Genomic DNA, 17,238 nt, shown 5'->3' with positions numbered 1-17,238 from the left:
TTCCTAAGAAATCAGAACAGGATTATTTTTAAGTGTTTCCATTAATTACAGGTAACCCGCATTCTTTGAGTGGTGAAAAAAAGAGGAAAAGCATTTATTTCCCATAGAAACAATTGCCTGTCAAACAAAGCATAAAAAGACAAAAGGCAGAAACACTGTTTCAGCTTGAATGCCTTAATGTCACCATTTGTCATGCAGCACTTCCTCAGAAAACCCCAAGCACAGTTAACTCTGCTCCTCTTTACACCGTGCACTTTCTCCGTGGGTACAGGATTAAAATGTGCCCGGCCTGCCGATGAAACAGCAGAGCCATCGCACATTGTTATGCAACTCACTGTCTGCAAGGGTGGCTCGTAGCTCCTTCTTTATTCAGCAAGTGCCAAGTGCATGTTTAATCAATGTCACAGCTCACCACAGTGTGCAACTAAAGCCACTGTCATTCCTCTCTTCAGATTTGCCTGGCTGAGTTATGCAATGCTCCGAAGAATACCTTGGAATTCTTTCCAGACGCTCTGAATGCAGGTGGGTGACAGCGTTCCAACTCCTGCCAGCAAAGCAGACCTCTTTTCATCCTTTTTCAGGCTGGACTAAAATCACACAGTGTGACTGCACGTAGTCCGCTGCATTTGGAATTACAGCATGTCAACGTGAGAAAGCCTCTTCAGACGGCTGCCACAAAGAGTAAATCAAAGGCTGGATGTTTCTGAAGTCTTAATAAATAACTAAGTATAACTGAATAAAACCAGGAGCTGTTCGTATTTTTTTTTTTAAGACAAAACAGAACAGCATGCATTTTGTTGCTCTGCATCAGCTGAGGAAAAAAAGCCTCAATTTTAATGAGAATTAGTCAACAGTGAGGATCATTATGAGAAAGAGCTTTACTGTTTTTTCGACTACACTTGCTTTAGTGGATTACTGAGAAAAAACACCAGTCATTTGGAAGATTCTGCAACATTATTATCTTCACTGATAAACTTCTTCATCAAGAAACTGTACGTGCTCCTGTCTGGTCTGTCTGAGAGAGGAGAGCAGCCCCTTCATGAAGATAAAAGCCTGGCTTGCCACTGAATCGACAAGTAAGAAGCATGTCTGATGACATTCTATTCCTGATGCAATGTAGGGTAAGAAATATCTTTTTTTTAACCTTTCTGTAAGATATGTTCTGAGCTGATAACATTAATTAGACTCACAGCAGAAATACCTTAATCTCCAATCATTAAAGCCATTTGCCAGGAGAGAAAGATGCTATTGCACTATAAAACGATTGTATATCTTCAATAAATTGGAGTGATCTGAACTAGTAGAAATCCCCATCAAATTTCTGATCAATAAAGCTAAAACAGCAAAGCAGATTACATACAAAATGAACATCCCAGTCACCAATGAACATAATTTTACAGGGAACATGTTTCTAGAAGATATTTGACTGCAAATTAGGAGTACAAGAGCAGCTAAGTAATAGAAATGACCTGTCAACCTCACTTCTGCAAATAAAAAAATCTAACAAATCATACATGCATCTGTAAATGTCTACTTGAATTCTTACACTGCATAGAATGTTGCTGCTATAAAAGTACTACCTGTGCTGTGGCATACTGCAATCATCAGCATACATAACAACCACCTTTCTATTTCAAAAGACAGACATTTTCTGATAAATGTTTACTGTTGCATGGATGCCCAAAAGCTGATCTGTTAAACATGAAAAAGGATAAGATCTCACTTGCAATTGCCTGCTTGGGGCTCACTGGTGAAAAGCAACTGTGATACTGTATTAAGAGGCATATTTTCCATGTTTGAAAATAGCAGGCATGAATATTTTCAACTGGTATTTTTACATGGCAGTTAAATATTTAAGAGAAGCTAAAATTGCATATAACCTCCCCAGGCATTTCAGAGGATTTGACAATGCTCACATACCTGCTTTCACCAGTACCATCTTTTATAAACAAATAAGCTGGCTTAAGATAAATTTTACATGTCTTTTATATTAAGGCATACTAACTGGCTTGAAGCACCAAGCTATTCTTCATTCCTATCAAATCTATACCTACAGAACATTTATTTTTAACAGACATGTTCATACAGAAAGAAAACAAAAGACAAATACAACTCAATAAACACAGCATTAAGAAATGCTGTATGAAGAACTACAGAACTGTTTTTAAAAAGATAGAATCTTGCATGTTTGCAGATCAGATTTACCATTTGCTTTCTTTTTTCTAGCTAGCTGCCAGAATACTGGTGAAGGTATTTGCAGGAAAAATGGGGACCTCTGCCATCACAACACTAGAAGATGTAAAAAGGCAAGAGGAGAAAGAGGAAAAAGAAGAATCTATTTTAGCACTGCTTGGGATTATTGGAACTGTGCTCAATTTATTTGTTATTGTTTTTGTGTACATCTACACTACACTTTGATGACATTTTTGAAAATCAATTGCACAGCACAAAGTGCAAAGACCTGCAATGGTAAGGATGATTTCTAAATTTAAGCAAGAAACCCACCACTCTCTGAAAAGAGCAACAAAAACATTCCAGAGTGAAGTGTCTGGCTAAGGGTGCTGCATCAATGACTGCAAAGTGCACCTGTGAGCCCAGCTAGGGTGCTAAATTACGTAAATGGAGGCAGACCAAATATAACATTTCGTTGGTAACAGATGAAATCTGAACAGCAGGATCAGAGATGGCACTGTTTTATTGCCAGCAAACATGCAAGACAGAAACGTAGCCAAACACTGAAAATAACCAGAACATAGAAAGAGATAACTAAATCTATGAGCAACTATAAGCAAGTCCCATGCTTTCTATGGTTTTGTGCAGTATGTCTCTTCATAGCTGAGACCAGAAAACAGGCAAAAGGGTTTTTTATTTTTAGGCCACTGTAATTTAGGCTTATGACTCACACTAATGTATAGTAAGTGTGGAAACAGGAATGCTGTTATACTAGAAGTTGTAATATCATAAATAAAATTTTAACTATTGACTATATTCTGCAGCATTTTTGTTAGTCTTGTGGAAAGCTGAAAAAGGTTAGATTTTTCTTGCCTTTACTAAATCTGTATTTGAAATCATCATGCTATACTGATAATGTGCTTTTCTAATTAAAAATACTTTAAAGTGGTGTGAAAAAAAGAGTAATTTTAGTACTTCTTTTAAGACATATTAATAATTCCAATGACACACTAATGCATATTCTCCAAATGAAAAAAATCTTAAATTACATTTTCTATAGCATCATTTTTAGAATGTGTTTAAAAGAAGTCAAATACAATTCTCATGTTTTCACCCTGATGCTTATTTTCAAGTAAAACATATTATGCAAGGATTCACAGTGTGGCATGGAAAACAGGTTTAATTAACCTCTGTCCAGAGGACTGTACTCTCTCTTTCTGGACCAAGTTCTGAAGAAATGTTCCCTTTTTGCACTGTCTGTGATTGAGGCCCAGAATTGCAACTGTTAAGCATACTTCACAGAACATACCATTTGGCTACTGAAATTAGTAGAATGTGGAATTAGAAACTAATTCCACATATTCAATTAAAGCTACATATGCCTTTAAACTAGATCCAGAGCTGCAGACAGTCTCAGACCACAGAAGTTTTTGCATACATGAATGTATCTCACATGTACCTTATAATGAAAATTACTTTAGAGAGCTTAGGATTAAAAATTCATTAAACAAACAACATGAAAAAAGTAAAAAGAAACTGATTTTAATAAATACTTTTCTTACTATTACCTGTGCCACAGAGGAACAACAGAGCAGCTGCATTTCTGAATATCAGCTCAATTTTTTCTAGGCTACAAAACTACATCCAGTCCCTCCATAAAATGACATGTGAAGAAATACGTCTCTTATGTAGGTTGTTGGTGTATAGAATTTGGTAACTGCTAAACCAACTGAGCCTTTGGAAGGAACTTTGAAACCAGTACATGCACAGAATAAGGTCAGGGACCTAGAAGAGAACGAATTTGGCATCGATATTTCAGTCAGTTGCACACTGTAACACTGACTTATGGACAAATGAGGTGGAAGATGGTATATTCTGGTTTTGCAACTCTGAGTCAATACTTGCTCAACTAGAAGAAATCATAAACTGGGCTGAGGCTGCACTGGAAGGAAGCACATGCAGACAAGAAAATTTATTCACCAGCCACAGTCTTCAGCAAGTCTCTATGAAATGTATACTTATTTTCAGTATATGAAACACCAAAGCATTCTGTCAAACTAAGCTACATTCTAGAGGAATTATGCAGGTTACTAATGTTTATTTAAGACTACAGAACAGATATTACCATTATTATTTTTTCAATGTACTTCTTATATCTACATACTTATGGATATTATTGCATTTAATCTCATAATACCAGGATATTTGAGATGGATCTCTGAAATATTACAAGAACCTGAACAGCGAAATTCAGGTAGAAATTACTGCTGTTTATTTTGATCCTGAAGTTATTTAAAACTTGTCAATTCTGTGAAATAAATAAACAGTTTTATTTCGTATCATCTCAGTGCTTAGCTCTCTTCTCGAAATCGTGATTCAACTATTACAACAGCATTACATGAAATCCTGCACCTTTTTTTTTGTAAGCTCTTCAACCGCAAAACAGACAAAAACCAATCCCAAAATGATAACCAAATGTGGCAAAGGGTCAGTATGATTTCTTTTACCAGTGAATGAGCTCATTAACATTAATGAAGGCTAGGAGAATTTTTAATTTCAGTAATTACATGCTGTCTATCTAAACTGCCACTGTACTTCTGATTTCATTTATAGCAAAGGCTTTGGTCCTTAGAGGGAAGTCACAGGGTAACATCATCATTAGATTGCCTCAGCATACAAGTTACATTTTGTTTTAAAACAGCAATCTGATGTCCTTTCTTAACAGGTAATACCTGCAGGCTATATCATGTGGACCTAAGTCTAACTTTAGTTAAATGAGCTCTAATAAACAGCTTTGGTACTTACACATTTAATCCAATATATGCTTAAGAATTTCACCAACAAAAAAATATCTTAATAGCAACTACCTCTCCTTATACACAGCAAAAAGTCAACAGTCTAGGGAAAAGCAGAGTTGCATGATGATTCAACATTTACACTGCAGCAGTACCGTCACACCTTCAGTGATGGATGAATAAAGAGCTCAGTCTACCTGCCTCAGAGTACCCAACATACTCAGTTCAGTGGGACTGGATAACTTGACAGAAAGTAAAATAACACCATGCAATGCCTTGAGAATAAGTGTGATTGCTAGAAAAGAAATACTTAATCTTCAGCAGACCAACTAGCGGCGTTCATGGTCTGCGGCCTCAACAGTATGACTTCAATGACTCAACTAAGAAAGGTACATCAAAAGAGGCAGAAAAAAGAATGCAGCACATTCACATTCAACAGATCTGTCCACAGTACTGATTAGACAAAGTTCACATTGAGGTATTTGGCAGCAGGATAAAGCAGCACAACATTAATGAATCCACAAGTCCATGATGTGGTAGTATTTGGTAAACTTTGAAAAGTGCATAAAAAGCAAACACTGGACTCTCATCAAGTGGAACATTTTGGTCAGTAAAGACAATTCTTTTAGCAAAGCCCTCCCACAGAAATGCATCATCTCTTTTCAGCAGCCAAACCTAGGGAAAACTAAGCTCATAGAAGACTACAGGCTATGATGACCACATCACACGGCATTTTGTCCACCAAAGAAGGAAAAGGTGCCTAAGAAAGGAGCATGCAAGCAAACCCCAGCTAAAGCTAGAGTATCATCTGTTTCCTGTAAGCCTGGAAATTCAAACAAGGAGAGTTCATGCAGAATTCTGCAACTTGCTATGAGGTCTGTTTTCCAAGGCAAAGGTGATAACAAACCTCTCCTGATATTTGGCTTTAAACAAGTCTAAGTCATCTCAGGCTTTGCTAGTCTAAGGACATTACCATTAAGAGACTACCTAATATTGTGGCATAGACAAATCCCAACTTCACTTGCCTTCTTACTGTTCAAGCCTATTAAAAAATAGACAGTCCTTGCCCTGTTCTAAAAGTCACTTGATTTTCCTTCTGTTTCATAATTCCTTTGCACTGTCTAGTCTCTGTAAATCTTGTTAGCTACAAAGACTGTTATAAATACTGCTTTCTTCTCTCCCACTTGCAAATACTATCTTGTATTAGTTTCCATAAACCTACCAGTCAAATAACTCTTATATTAGCAAAATCTAGACCTCCAAGACCGTCACGTATGGTCCCACGTTTGCTGGGAACCTCCTGTTGTAAAGTGCAAATTTTATTGCTGCGCATTTTGTTCAAGAAGAGAAGTGCTGATGTATTTGAAAGAGTCCCTAAAATCTTTCAAATTAAACATGCTGTATACAAGACAAGAGTGAAAAGGTTTTACATGATAGTTTTTAGTGTGAAATATGCCTATATGCATGATAATGAATACATGCTAGATGTTTCATGATACAGAAGTTAAAAACTACATCAATTTCACAAGTGTAAATATGAGTTAAGTCATAGGAATAAACATAGGTATAATAAGAAAATCTCACATGTTGCAGAAATAAACCTCATTTACGGAATGAAAGATAATAAAAACCACAGTAATGCCATAACAAGACACGAAAAAACACCAAAAAATTATCAAGAAATGGTGAGGATTACAGCAGCTATTGCCCCTTGTGATGAGAGCTATCTTGCATACTAAGGCAAGTTCTTCAAGGACAGATAAACCTTCCTTCTCTACAAGAAACAAGCAATTATAGAAATCAATTTAAATGGTCATAATTTCCAAGGACTTCCACAATCACCTCACTTCGATGCAGATGAAGCTGCAGAACATATCAGAGCAATCTGGTTTGTAGTAATCTGGTTCAAGGTGAGGTTTCTAAAAGATTAAATGTTATGTGAGCACTGCTTGCCTGATCAATATTCCTTTTATCTAGGACTATATAGATAACAATCTAGTCCATGTATGTTTTAGGCAAATTAAGCAGGATGCCAAAATAAACTTAAGCAACAAAAATCCTAGATAGATTTACAACTGTGACACAGGCCAATCTGCCGAAAGAGCTTTGCAAGGTGGATGTGTCAGACCTGTAACTAATTGAACATGTGTAAAAAAATACAAAATTCACATAAATACCAGAATACTTATTGTCTTATATTACCACAGAGTTAACAGCCTACTGTGCAATGAAAGACAAAAGCATGCCTGCAGATTCATTGCACATATTTTTATATCAAAATTTCCCCCCTCCCCCTTAATTTTATGTGTATGGTAGATACATATTGATATGTGAAGATCACTATCATTCCAATAATTACAACAAAACCTAAAATCTAGCAGAATACCTTCAGCATAAGGGTAACCTTCATCTGGTCCCACCAGTACCCACTCAAATCTGAGCAAGTTACAGGGCTGCTGAAAATCACTGATTTCTGTCATCACTGTGCTGGGCACAGCTTGTTCCTGCTCAAGTGCCAGAACCCAGGAACATTCTGTTAGCATTCTATATGCAATGCCCTAATTCCTCAGACAAGCATGTTACAGGAAGAATGCAGTTACCTGCTTATTCCACACAGAAGTATATTTTGAGAGCAGAAGTGGCACCAGTCTGAAAACCAGAATCCCATACACATGTGCATTACAACCAATGCTGTTCCCTTTCCAACTCTCCCTAGACTCCTGTTCAGCCTTGCTAGAGAAGACACAGGTATTCAAGATAAGTTTGAAATTAGATAAAGCTCTATCAGGAAAGACTCAAATCTGTTCTACTAAATTGCATTGGTCTTCAAGACGCTAAAAAAGAAAATAAAAATAGTAGTAATAAGAAAAAAAGTCATCTCCTTATTTGAAATGTTTGAACCATAAATGCATTAAGGGAATTTTTCAGTCCCACAAGCATTGTACCAGAACCTAACACAGCTTCAGAGCTTCTCAACCTGCTTCTCTTGTGTCAGCTATGTCTGCTGACACTCAGTGTCAGTGACACAGAGCCCCAGCATCACGTGCAACTTGCACTCATTAATGTGAAAATTATCTGTCTGCCTTTCAACTCAACAGTAATTACTGCACTGGAATTATGCCTTGTTATCACTAAGACAAACTGTTTTCAGGGGGTCCTTCCCAGCTAAATGCATCTGGCTCAAATATTGACAAAGAGAAGACATTCTTTCCAGAAGTCATCCTTTTTGCACATTTCCCTTTCATACTGCTATCCTATTGTGCTTCCAAAGAGGAGCCTGACTGTTGCAAGCCTGCAAAGTTATTATTTTTAAATCCAGGAGAGCATTGTTAATTATAGTGTTTTATAGATGTTTGAACAAATACAGCAGGAAACATTCATATTGCTTTGATCAATCAAAGGATAACAACCCTTAGATTTTACAATTCTAAACTTCAATAGAAATAACGCCATTCTTTGTGAACTTGTAAACGGAAGGGCAGTTTTCATTTTTTGCTCTGAAAAGCAAGGTTTTGCTTTAATACAGTTTAATTGCTACATTGCTCACTCTTTCCTAATTGTTAATGCACAGGCATTTCAACACCTGCCAACCACAAACAACAGTAGTTCAGCAGTGGAAAACACACCTAAAATGAACATGTTTCACCAAAACTTTGCCTCTATGTATGATGAGAAAACAAATGGTTCCTGAAAGCCAAACGAGTCTGAACTTCTCGCCGCCAGCCACATATCTATTCTATCAGTATCTGACTGTTCTCTCCCTGTTAAAGGTGACTTACACAGACAGACACATTCTTCTATTGAAAACAGGAAATAGCAATTTCAGCAGCTGTGATTCATCTGTAACTCAGCATCAGCTGCTTCATCCTTTAGATAACATGGCATTTTTGCTAGGCTTTTCAATGACTCTTCCTTTTCCTCAACAAAGAAGAATTTATGAGTATCTGTTAGAAAGATTATTCTCTTACTTTATAATTTCCTTGATTGTTTTACAGTGCATTTTCAACTGCAATAACAAGCTTGGTCTATCACTAGTTAATTTTCCTCACTGGAGTATGTGCCAAACAGAACCAACAAATTCATTGCAAAATTAGGGTGAGGTGTCAATCTGCAGACTAGCAAGTGAAAGATCTTTATATTTTTATTTTTACTATAAGACCCCAGCAGACTTTTTGAACTAGTTCCATTCCATCACACAAGATTATGCAATGCTGTACTTAGTACAAATTAAAAGAGCCAAATTCTTGTTTTAGTTTTAAATAGCTTTGCAAATACTTAGAGATAATTTCTCTTTTACCTCTAACATAAAATGTACGCTGTAATTCAAGGAGCTATAACATTGTTCCATGAATTCACATGACCACACCCTCCAACTGGCATCCCAAAGAACTGCAGTAATGTGACAAAGACATTAAATCAGTTGCTCCAAAAATAGGGCAGGCAAAATAAGCTCCAAAACCAAATTACTCACATTTGCAACAACTCCTCCAGATACTTAAGGATTAAATCCATCTTTATAAAAAAAGTAACTTAATAAAAATCCAACCTAAGGCTCATCTCCATACTAAAGCATGTCATCTAGTGAGACTGCACATAAATCACAAACCCAGTCTGCTGATTTTGTCATTAGTTCCGCACAGGCATTTGCTTAATTCATACTGCTTCACACCACCTTGTAAAACTGAAATGGTTTCCCCAGTCAGGTACAACACACCAGATGAAAACTCTCAGAGCATCTGGTTTTAAAATTATAAGCAGAAATTTGATGAACTCATTTGCTTTTGCTTTAAAAAGCTCAAAAATTAATTGTTCCCATATATTTGAAATATTTTACACTTCTGATAAGAGGCTTATTTTTGTACTTCCTAAATGAAGGAAAAAAGCTTTGATTGAAGTAGAATTGCCCTATGTGCAACATTTACCAAATTCAGGTATGCATTTCCTCAATTTTCTTTAAAATTGACATTTTTCTTCACACTACGTTTCATGGTCTTGTATAAAGTACTCCTTTCCACCGTTATCTTTTGTAGAAGAACTAACATGCAAACTTTTCAGAAGAAAACACAATTTTCCTGATAGTTTCAACAGCTGAAGAACTGAACTTCTAATTTAAAGAGATACTGCAACAAATGTGAACATTTCAACAAGATTCTGTCTGATGATTCTGTTTTATTTTGTCTTCTAAGGCTCAAGTGAATGTTCCATTAGTAAAATTCTGAACTGGCAAGCATACTGAAACAAGAACCCCCTGTTGTTTCTCAAAAGCTGATTAGACAGAAGTAAGGCAGCTTGGATTTGGAAGGAGGCAGGGACAGGTTACCTGAGTCGTTGCGGAGGTACGATGACATGGCTGGGATGAGGCAGGACTGACTGAGCAGCTCCAGGAGGATGGATGGAAGAGCGCTGCTGTTTTGGCCTCTACCCTCATGGCTCGTTTGAGTCTCTTCATTTGATGTACTCCCTGCAGGATTTATGTAACTGGCAAGAACCTGAAATACACCAAAGTATTTAATCAAAACTGATTTATTTCAGTCAAAAGAACTTTGACTTTCCTTAAGACACATGCCCTAAAACTTCACTAACTGTTTTGCAAATTCAGTTCTGGTATTTATTTCAGCAGGCCCAGAGAGATTTCAGAAGAATTTCTAAACAGTTTTTAGATTATTCAAACTTTGGCTAATGGTAAAATTAAGTAACTGTTATAATTCTGAATTATTTTAGGAGATCAAATAATATGAATTTTGACAAACTTACTGGAGTTGCTCAAAGCAAGAGTTTGCCAGCTCAGACCACTGAGACCTGCAGCTGACCAGTCCCTTTCACTTTAGAACACTAAGTACACCAAATAGCAGTAGGACTTTTCTGTTTTTCAACTGCAAATGCTTCAGGTATTTTTGTAACTTCCTTTGGGATGGGACTTCGGGGTTTACAGGTGGAACAGTAAGTTATGGTGAGCACAACAGTTACCTGGAGGAGCGACTACTCATGAGCACAGCTCTTATCTGAGTAAACAAAGAGCAGCCTTCCCCTTGGCAATGGTGGGAAGGCAGCCTCTTGACTGCACACCTGCCTGTCCCAAGGGTAGCTGTGGCTGAGTTCACAGGCCCTTACTGGGTGTTGTAGATTTAAGTGTTTCCATGGCTCTGATTTGTGCAGCTGTACTCTCAAATTAAGTAACTTTGAGGCTTGACAGGCTGTATAGCTTGAAGTCCCAGGGACTCTATTCACCTTTTCAGCCTCTTTTCTTTCATTCACCCTCTTTGTTTTAACCCCCTTACCTATGGTATTTTGCTGCAGCATCTTATTATCACTCTGTACAGAATTTCTCTAAACCTTTCTAGAGCAGGGACTAAGGAAAGTCTGCCGTACAACTGACTGACATGTTCAGCAAAATGCTACTTCCTTCAACTGCTGAGTGCCCTCAGCAAATGCCTCCTTACTTCATGACTTATCACATTGATAGTGAAACCTCTCCCTGGCAGAATAGAGTACTGCCTGGAAGCTTTGCTGAGAGCAATTTAGGCAATTTTCCTCTTTCTTGCCTAGAAAAATGTTTTCAGATCTTAATTGTATTTTACAAGGGATATGATGATTGTGCCATGTAATCTATAGTGTCTAAAATAACTGATCATCAAAATGGTATCTTCATCACGGTGTGGGCATTTGCAAAGTTTCATCTCCTTTGTGCTCTAACCCCAGCAGGTCAGCTAATGCTTTTCAACTGAATTAAACTTTTGATGACTAGATACAATCTCATATTCCCTACATTGATCTAAGATAACAGGGATTGGTCTGATTTCATAATGGACTGAAAAGCCTGATTATGCATGATCTTCCTCTCCTTAGGTATTAGAAGACATCAGAATTTTACTAAGATCTAGATGTTTATTGAAGAACTACTTTTGTCATGTAATTGACATACTCAAGATTTTCTAATGTGTATGAGTGAGATTTTGTTATTTTGCCATAACACATTCATGGACACCAATATCAACTATAAGCACTTCCTTAAAGTAGAGTGAAAAGTACACAAGAAATTATATAGGTAACACTGTTTGGCACACAAAACAAAATGCCTACTGCCATATCCTTCTCCTTCAATGGACAGTCTTCAGTTTTGACTGTGTGCAGTGCTCTTGACAGAGGTGTGTGACAGCTCAAGATAAAAGCACCCTCACCCACTTTCTCTTCAGAACTCATACCCAGGTCTTCTATGCAGCAGCCTAGTGATATCTGAAAACAGCCTTGCTCAAAATATGAACTATATAATTTTCCAATAAGACAGTTGTTTGCAAGTAATTTTTGCCCAAAATATTGTAATTACTCTGCTGTGTGACTGAAAAAACTCCAGTTTTATTATCCATGCTTTAAGTGCCTCTCATTAATCGTAATTTATAATTACACACCTGTAGAAGGCAGGTCACATGCTCTTCCTCTAGTCTTTGCTTAGTCAAGGCTTGTTCAACATCCCATCCTGAAGCTGTAGAGCCTGTTCCAAATCCTGTACCCTTAGCCCAGTACAACTGCTGCTCTTCTGTTGATGCAGTATTGTGTGTACTTGACACCTGTGGCTAAAGTTAAAAAAAATCACAATTATTTAATGATTTAATCTTAGTTGCACTATCTTTAAAAAGCCTTTGTTATGCAAAAGAATGTAATCCCAGTTTATTAACTTTCTAAAGATATCTTCAGGATCCAGTGAAAATCAAAGCTTTCCATTGGAAAGACTGCCACATATATGGAGTTCTGGTCAAGGTCAGCAGTAGACTGTTGAAAGTAGTTCTTCCATTTGACCAGTACTGTAAGCCCCTTATTATTCTCTTTTAAGATACTATCACTGCTTAAATGATGAGAAGTATTAGAATGCTACTTAATCAATATAATTCTAAACATCACAGCTCTGTAATTATTGCTGTTTAGAACCTAATCAAGTCTAATAACACAATGAGATGAAAGGGATGGGAGTGGAAATGTTATCAAGAGAACAGAACTGAAATGTTAAGATGCTCAAGTATTTACTGATTTTGAATAAATGCTCCAAAACAAAAGGAGTAAGTTACACATATAGCTCTGACACATGATCTCCGTGACACTAAAATACGAATTACCTCCTCTCTAAGTAAGAGCAAGGAAGTCAGCCTTCCTTAAAATTTTTTAAGAGCACATTTTTCCAACAGTGCTTGGTAACAGCTAAAACACCTTTGACCAATGGTCTGCCTCAGTGATTTTAGTAACACAACTCCAATATTACAATGCTTAGCCCTCATGAAGTAGTGTGGAAGTATTTACATTAATTTTTGAATCTTAGCAGGTCATTGGTGAAAAGGATGCAGAAAAAACTCTGATAAGCATTTTTTAACTGATGTTTTCCTATTTGCATATTTAGCATCCTAAACAAGTGACTTGCTACTTTCATTACTTGGTCACAATTAGCTGGAAACCACATCATGCAGTATTTGTTTTATGGCTCCAAAAAGTTTCATTTTCGGTTCACTTCTTCTTCAGTGACTTTATTAAAGATTGTGCATGAAAGAAAAGAAATGATATATGAACAGACTGCAATGGTAAAAGAAATTATCACCTGTGAAGTATCATACTGACAGTAGTCTTGGATAATCTTTTACACTGGGAATGCAATGTGTCTTGGTGATGAAACAGCTGTGTGGTTATTTTCACACAGACATTACTCATGAACATGTTGTGCCTTTAACACTCGAGAGGACTGTCATGAGCACTGAATTAAAGCACTTAAGGGAGAGTCTGGCCCCAGAAATACAAGCCTCAGTGCAGGCCTGATGGATCCCTAGTTTCAAGTTACCATCTATCACTTGATAGATATGAATTATGAGAAAGCAAGCTATTTAAAGGGTCATGGTAGCACTGAAGCAGAAGTAAGAATTAATGGTTGCCCCTTCCCTCCAAACATGCAAAAATGCTAAGGTGTTAATGTGTCAGGAGCCTGATACCCCATTAGAAGTAGAATCTCTCAGCTTCCCCTTGAATTTGATTAGCCATTAAGGTGAATTATTCTCAGGCACAACTTCATCTCTTGCTTGCTCAATCCTTCATCAGTATCAGAGCTGCTAAAATATGGACAGCCCTATATTTTGCAAGTACTAATCCATATTCAGCCACCAGGAACTGTTTCATGCAAGCCTCTACCAAAACAATGCTAAAGAGGGCAAGTCATTAATGTGGGTTTTTTTAAATACTTTTACAGACATTATGTAGAAATGGTAACTTACAGTCCTAAAAAGAAAATCAGAATATACATATTCTGAATAGACGGTGGTATAACATGGGAAATGCCTTGAAAAAGTCAAATTTTGAAGAATAATTTGTGATCTTGAATATGATGGAAATTTTTTGTGTTTGGATCTCATTTAAATATCAGTATGAAGATTGTAACAAAAATCACTGCATTAATTCATTAATTTTCACAACTCATTTATATTTGTGAAGCATTTGAAAGGAAATAATTTGTAACCAGGAGTTTAGATGATTGTGGTGGTGTTCACAGGGGTCCTAGGACAAGGGAAGAGACGAGAATCTTGACTCCATGTTTCAGAAGGCTGATTTATTATTTTATGACAATATATATTATATTAAAACGATACTAAAAGAATAGAAGAAAGGATTTCATCAGAAGGCTTGAAAGGAAAGGAGTGGAAATAAAATCTTGTGACTGACCAGGCAGTCCGAGACAGCTGGACTATGACTGGCCATTAATTAAAAACAACCACATGAGACCAATGAAAGATGCACCTGTTACATTCCACAGCAGCAGATAATTAGTGCTTACATTTTGTTCCTGAGGCCTCTCAGCTTCTCAGGAGAAAAAATCCTAGCAAAAGGATTTTTCATAAAATGTGTCTGTGACAAGATGATGAATGCTAAACAAGGTAATGAGGTCATACTATCTAATGGGTATTAAGGAACCACCATTCATTGACCATTATGCCTTTCCTGCCCTGAAAAAGAAGGTTCTGTGAAAGAAACTGATTACACCTTAATGCCTCAAGACAAGACTTCTTTCTCTACTTTTATGATTACTATGTTTGTTTGCAACATGCAGGGACAATTACCTAATCAAGTACTTCGCAATTATTTTTAAAGTCTGCAAAAATGAGGCTACAATGAAAGCGATGAGATGATTTTCTTTTTTTAATTAAAACTCTTAGTACTTCTGGCTGGTACCTGCTGTGCTGGTAAGCTTACCTCTGCCTGGTTGGGACTTGAGTTGGGCACTCGTGGTGCATGGTGGCTCAGGGCAGAGAGACAAGCCAGGATGAGATGGATGGCGCCGATCTCCAGCGCCATCCTCCGGAGCAGCACTCCGTCATCAGTGGTCAGCGGGGTGCTGCTGAACAGACTGCGCAACACGTGGAACGGCAGCGTCGGGAGCACGTTTGCTGAAGGAGACTGCAGGATATGACCTAGGTTGGAGAAGGAAAACATCAAACCCACATTTTCTTTCAATAGTTCAATAAAGCCTATTAATCTCTGCAATAGTTTATGAACATACAGAAATCTACTAAGGACTTAAGCATTCACATACAGTAAAGTAAATATCCATTACTATGTTTCTCTTCCAAGAAAAAATTCATTATAAGGAGAGTGTAGAAGAAAGAATGTTTTGTTATTTTATTTATAGATTTGGTAAAGAATCAAATTTAAAAAATTTGATTTGCCATTTCCAGGGAGAAAACTGGTTTGGACTAATTTTTTAAAATACATATATATTTTTAATACTAGCAAATACAGCAAGATAAAGAATGCATGGGATCAGCTAATAGCAGCTCAGCTGACAAGCAGCAGTAGTTTATTACATGTAGGATTCTCTTCTGTATTCATGTGCCCAAAGTATGAATTAATGCACTGACACAAACGAAGTTTCTACTGAAGTTGAACCCATGGTGAAATACTAACATAATTGAAATTAGATGAGTTGCATGTATGAATTTTGTGCTACAAGTCCTTAAAATTTTTAACCCCTTTGCATTATGAGCAAAAATTTTCTTTTAAAAGCCATATTTCAAATAATGCAGTGGCCTATTAATGCAACACACTGAGATATGGGAAACTGTCTCAATTTTTTCCTTGTATTTAACAATACATTTCACATTCCTTCCCCAGTGCTTATATAGAGACAAGTGACAACTGGAGACGCTTTGAACAGTGAAAATACTTTAAAATAGCCAACTCTGTCCAGAAGTTTGCTTTCTATTTTAAATACTTTATTTTCTCCCTCATTCTTAAGAGTTTATCAGCTATATCATCATCCAGAGATTTAAACAAATGTCCGTATTTGTGTACATGTATCTACACACATACACATGTGTAAATTCACATCTATCTGATACTCTTTGCAAAGACAGTAACAAGAAGGAATCAAAAGTCGTCTGACCAGGATCTTCATAAATAAAATCAAAAACTTCTGGAAAATAAGACTATCTGATAGAATTCCATAACTGCAGGCATAGCCAAATGAAAAGAGAAAATCGAAACATCTGCACATTGTTTATCTTTGAGACAACTACAATCTATAAGCCATAGATTTATAATTGCAGCTCTTCAAGAAAGAAAGTAATGAGATTCTACATGTGTGATAAGCTGCATTTCAAACAAAAAAGGAAGTTTATTAATAGTTTATACAGAAAACTCATGTGTATTACTGCGTACAACTGAACCCACATTTTGTAGAGTTGAATTCAGATGTTTGGCTAAGGGAAAAGAGAAATTGGTTGTTTAGTCCAGCTAAAACTAAGGCTACAAGGGAATGCAATTCCTGTCAACAAATGCACTGGAGAAAGAAGAGCTGCTGGCCACTAACTGCATACGAATAAACATAGGCAGAAAATTAAAGCAACCCCTACCCATGAAGAAAATTACTTTCTGGAATGGTATTCCAATAGCAGTAGTGGCTGCACACACACCCACACTACTACAAAAAAAGAAAGCAACCCAAATTCTAAATGCCTCTCTATTAAAAAAAAGAAAAGATATCAAAACTGCCTGCAGTAGTAAGGGACTGGACTACTCTAGAAACTGCATACAGTTCTTCAGTTATTTACCACTCTGATTAGGTGAGTGTAAACAGCTAGATTGAATTTTTATTGCCCAGTTTATTCTCGTCTACTGTCCTGCACCTAAATACTAGTGAAATAAAAAGACAAACAGAAGGGAGAGCAAATGAGACAAGGTCCATGTTGCACACCACTCTACCACCCTATTTAGAGTGCTAAATAGAGACTAACTTCTGATGATTGCA

The 17,238-nt window shown here is 36.8% G+C and overlaps 1 protein-coding gene and 1 long non-coding RNA gene across 2 annotated transcripts in view; one reads left to right on the top strand and one right to left on the bottom strand.

The window, feature by feature from the left end:
* Positions 1 to 17,238, bottom strand: part of BIRC6 (baculoviral IAP repeat containing 6) — a 175,842-nt gene that overhangs the window by 39,833 nt on the left and 118,771 nt on the right. Inside the window, 3 exon segments of the mRNA XM_036380755.2 lie at positions 10,288 to 10,456; positions 12,374 to 12,538; positions 15,186 to 15,403. Coding sequence (XP_036236648.1) covers positions 10,288 to 10,456; positions 12,374 to 12,538; positions 15,186 to 15,403 — 552 coding nt within the window.
* LOC118685293 (uncharacterized) lies at positions 266 to 4,514 on the top strand. The gene is made up of 2 exons (XR_004979950.2): positions 266 to 1,121; positions 2,227 to 4,514. It is a non-coding gene; the product is annotated as an uncharacterized LOC118685293 (long non-coding RNA).

Source organism: Molothrus ater, chromosome 3 (assembly GCF_012460135.2).
Source record: "Molothrus ater isolate BHLD 08-10-18 breed brown headed cowbird chromosome 3, BPBGC_Mater_1.1, whole genome shotgun sequence".
Taxonomy (NCBI): Eukaryota; Metazoa; Chordata; class Aves; order Passeriformes; family Icteridae; genus Molothrus; species Molothrus ater.
The sequence above is the reverse complement of the archived record's forward strand: the minus strand, read 5'-3'. Positions and strand labels throughout refer to the sequence as shown.